The sequence below is a fragment of the Myotis davidii genome, unplaced genomic scaffold, assembly GCF_000327345.1.
Source record: "Myotis davidii unplaced genomic scaffold, ASM32734v1 scaffold826, whole genome shotgun sequence".
Taxonomy (NCBI): domain Eukaryota; kingdom Metazoa; phylum Chordata; class Mammalia; order Chiroptera; family Vespertilionidae; genus Myotis; species Myotis davidii.
The window spans coordinates 1,511,674-1,515,159 of record NW_006297142.1 but is presented as its reverse complement, the minus strand read 5'-3'; the positions used below and the strand labels follow the sequence as shown (position 1 = coordinate 1,515,159).

General features: G+C 61.3%; 1 protein-coding gene across 2 annotated transcripts in view; it reads right to left on the bottom strand.

The window, feature by feature from the left end:
• Positions 1-1,289: 1,289 nt before the first annotated feature.
• Positions 1,290-3,486, bottom strand: part of LGALS12 (lectin, galactoside-binding, soluble, 12) — a 9,238-nt gene continuing 7,041 nt past the window's right edge. For both annotated transcript variants that reach the window (XM_006772770.2, XM_015569828.1), the window contains exons 8-9: positions 2,177-2,327; positions 1,290-1,827 (exon numbers count right to left, since the gene is read on the bottom strand). In XM_006772770.2, the coding sequence (XP_006772833.1) occupies positions 1,681-1,827; positions 2,177-2,327 (298 nt within the window). In that variant the 3' untranslated portion in view covers positions 1,290-1,680. The remainder of the gene's footprint in view (positions 1,828-2,176; positions 2,328-3,486) is intronic.

Below are 3,486 nucleotides of genomic sequence, written 5' to 3'. Positions count from 1 at the left end.
GAAATGGAAACAAAAAATACTCAGTTAAGATAAAAGGCAGAAGTAGAAAAAGAAGGGAATAGAGAAATCATAGGACAAGTAGAAAACAACATAGCAATAATGTCAACATATCATATGTATATGTATATATATGGATATAGAGATAGAGATAGAGATAGAGATCTATATATATAAAAAGCTAGCAACCTTAATGCCATCACAACCAGAATGACCGAAGACCAGAACACCGTGGCCCCTCACCCAGGCTGCCTCGCGCTCAAGTGAAGACCGCCCCCCACCCGGGTATGGGGCCCCAATCAGGGCAGGCTAGCCGGTCCCCACCCATGCACCAGGTCTCTATTCCTATATAATAAAAGGGTAATATGCAAATTGACCCTAAAGGTGCAACGACCAGAACAACTGCTGGACCAGTCACTATTGAGGTACCCTGACCACCTCTGGGTCCCTTTCCCCGGGCGGCAGGCTCTGATCGCCTGATGGCGAATGGGGAACGGGGGTCGGTGGTGGGGGATGTGGGCAGCACCAGGCCAAGGCCTCCACCCCGCCGATCGCCCCACACACAGTGGGCAACCTGCGGTGGGGCGGGGCCTGTGATCAGGCAGGAACAGCTGACCTCTCAGTCCCTTCCCCCGGCCGTCAGGCACTGATCACCCAATGGCCGGTGGGTGGCTGCAGGGGGTGGGGCCAGCTGTGGGAAGCTGTGGCCAGGCCCAAGGACTGTACCTGCACACAAATTTTGTGCACTGGGCCTCTAGTATAGAGATACAAAGATAAAGATATAGAGATAGAGATGGGGGGGGTGGGGAGAGAGAGAGAGAGAGTTATAGTTAGATTAATGGAAATGGTCCAAGTTCCCCAATAGCAGTGAGAGCCACCATTTATTGATTCCAACTCAGTATGCTGCATGTTAAACAATTTCAACTCATAAATTTGCACAACCGCCCGCTAGGTGGGTTTCACTTCCCACGCCTTTCCCACGAGCACACGGTGTTTGCCCAAACCCACGGCGGCTGACCTCCTATAGGTGTTTCTCCTCCCGGGACAGCGCTGTGGTCGGGGAGCCACACGCCCAGCACCGTCCATGGGAACCTGAGCATGAGCGCTGACCAGGGGACAGAGCTGCTGCTGACCTTGTGCCCGGGACCCGCTCTGCGACATCGGATAAGCCCGCCACGCCTCGTCCTCCATCCCGTCCGCGTCCCTGGGTTCTCACAAGAATGAAATGTGTGGGCAAGTGCCGGGGGGCAGAACCACCCCGACGTGCTGGCCTGAAGCGATGGGACGCTGGCCTGGGGTGGTGGGACGTTGGCCTGGGGTGGTGGGATGCTGGCCAGGACAACCCTGGGGGTCCGTGGGCACAGCCCGTTCTCTCCCGCTGTCAGGTGGGCGGCAGGAGCCTGTCACGTCCCTGAGCCAGGATTCTGTCCCTTTGTTCAGCTACACAACCTGCCTCCTCTCCAAGCCCTGAAGGAAGACGGAGGCAAACCCCCAGCTCCTGGGGGAGGGAGGCCCAGAGCTGAAGGCGCCCTCACACCCCTCTGCCTGCCCTCTGCGGGGGGCCCAGCCCCTGCGGACCCTGGGAGTGAGCTGGGCCTGGCATGGCGGCAACAGGCAGGCACTTTGAGGGGTGGGCAGAGCATGGGGCTGAGTGTGGCGGGCCCTCCTGGTCCCGGGCCCTCCTCAGTGGTGCACACAGTACAGCTGGACGGTGCCGCTGACCCGCAGCTCCCGCAGCCGCTCCAGGACCTGCCGGCCCAGGCTGGTGGCGCCCAGGCCCTGCCCGTTGAGCGCCAGCTTCAGCCCTCCCTCCTGGCACAGCAGCAGCACCTGGCAAAGGAGGGCATGAGACCCGCGGGCTTCCTGACGGGCCCTCCGCTGCCTGCCTGGGGCCTGCCCAGCGAGCCCTCCTCCCCTCCACAGGCCCATGGGGCACCCAGTGCTGCCCCCGGACAGAACGAGGGCCCTGCTGATCACCAGTCCTCCCACCGGGATCTCAGCTCGGGGCCTCACTTCCAGCAGCTGTACCAGGAGCTGCTGCCCTCAATGCTGGTGCCAGGCCCGCCCCGGCCCATGGGGCCCCTGGCCACAGTGCGGGGTGGAGAGCCCTGGCATGGGGGCCCCCCCGGGATGCACCCCTGCTCAGTGTCCCGGGTGGGCGTGCTTGGCTCTGACCCACCTCGAAGAACCGCTGGGGGTAGAAGAGAAAGGGGGCCAAGATCAGCTGCTTCCGCCCCCAGGGCGACACCCACGCCAGCGTCCTGTCTGCGAAGGAGGCCCTGAGAGCCACGGGGACACGCGCGGCCTCGTCCATCAGGCTCAGCGTGAAGCTGTGGGCAGGAGCGGAGAAGGGGCTCAGCCTCCGGAGCCCCCGGCCCTGGCGCCCCGAAACCTCCAGGCTGCCGGGCCCTGAGGGGAGGGGGCGGCTGGAAGATTGGGCGGGTCCCCCCCAGAAAGCAGCTCTGGGCCCCTGACAGCGCAAGTGAAGCGCCTGCGGGAACCCCACGCGGAGACTGGACCCCCTCGTGGCCACTCACAGGCGGCAGGACCACGGGGGAGCCCACGACCTCTCCCGAGCCTCAGTTTCCCCTCCTCGAAACGGGGAGAATGGCAACCTTAGCGGGGGCCAGCGCTTCCTGAGGGCATGTGCCAGGTGCTGTTTACGTGTTTTGCAAACGGCGCAGGGGTTAGAGTGAGGCTGCCCGGGTTCAACTCTGCCTCGGCCTCTCTCCGGCCCCGGGGCCCTGGGCAAGTCAGTGTCTCTGTGCCTCAGTTTCCCCATCTGTAACGTGGGAACGACAGTACTGAGCAGAATTAAATGAGTTAACACATTTAACTCAAATGCTCAGAGTCACAGCTGCTGTACAACAAGAACTCAAATTATACCTATCGTTTAAAACACACTATAAATGTTAAAATACTGTACCAGACCTCTCAGGGCACTGCGAGGAACAGAGGAGGAATGTGTGTGACACGTAGCAAGTACTTGGCACGCAGTAGGTGCTTTGTAGATGCAGCGTTGGATTTTCTGGTCCTGACCTGGGGTGTGTCAGCCCATTTTCCAGAGGCAAACGGGAGGGTAGAGGACTTCCCTGGTACTAGGAACAGCCGTGGGGCTTCCCACGGGGTGTGCACCAGGATTCAGGACTCAGGGGCGGGGGGTGTCCTTCTGCTGCCTGGCACCTGCCTGTCAGGACAGCCAGGTTCTGTCCCAAAGTCACTTTCTTTGAAACAGCAGCCCCGACACTGTTGGGAGCCCTCGGCAGGAAGTGGCTGGGAGTGGAGAGGGGCCTCGGGCTCAGAGGGCACGGAGCCCGGGAAGGGCCTGCCTGGGGGGCCTCTCAGGGAATCCCTTCTGGAACCTGTTCCCGGCGGACGTTCCATCCATGTGCAGCTTTGGGAAGAGGACGGCAAGGACTCGAAGCCGGGCAGAAGCTTGAAGGCGGGGTTCCTGGAGAGGGGGCTGCAGGGAGCCTCCACACAATGGCC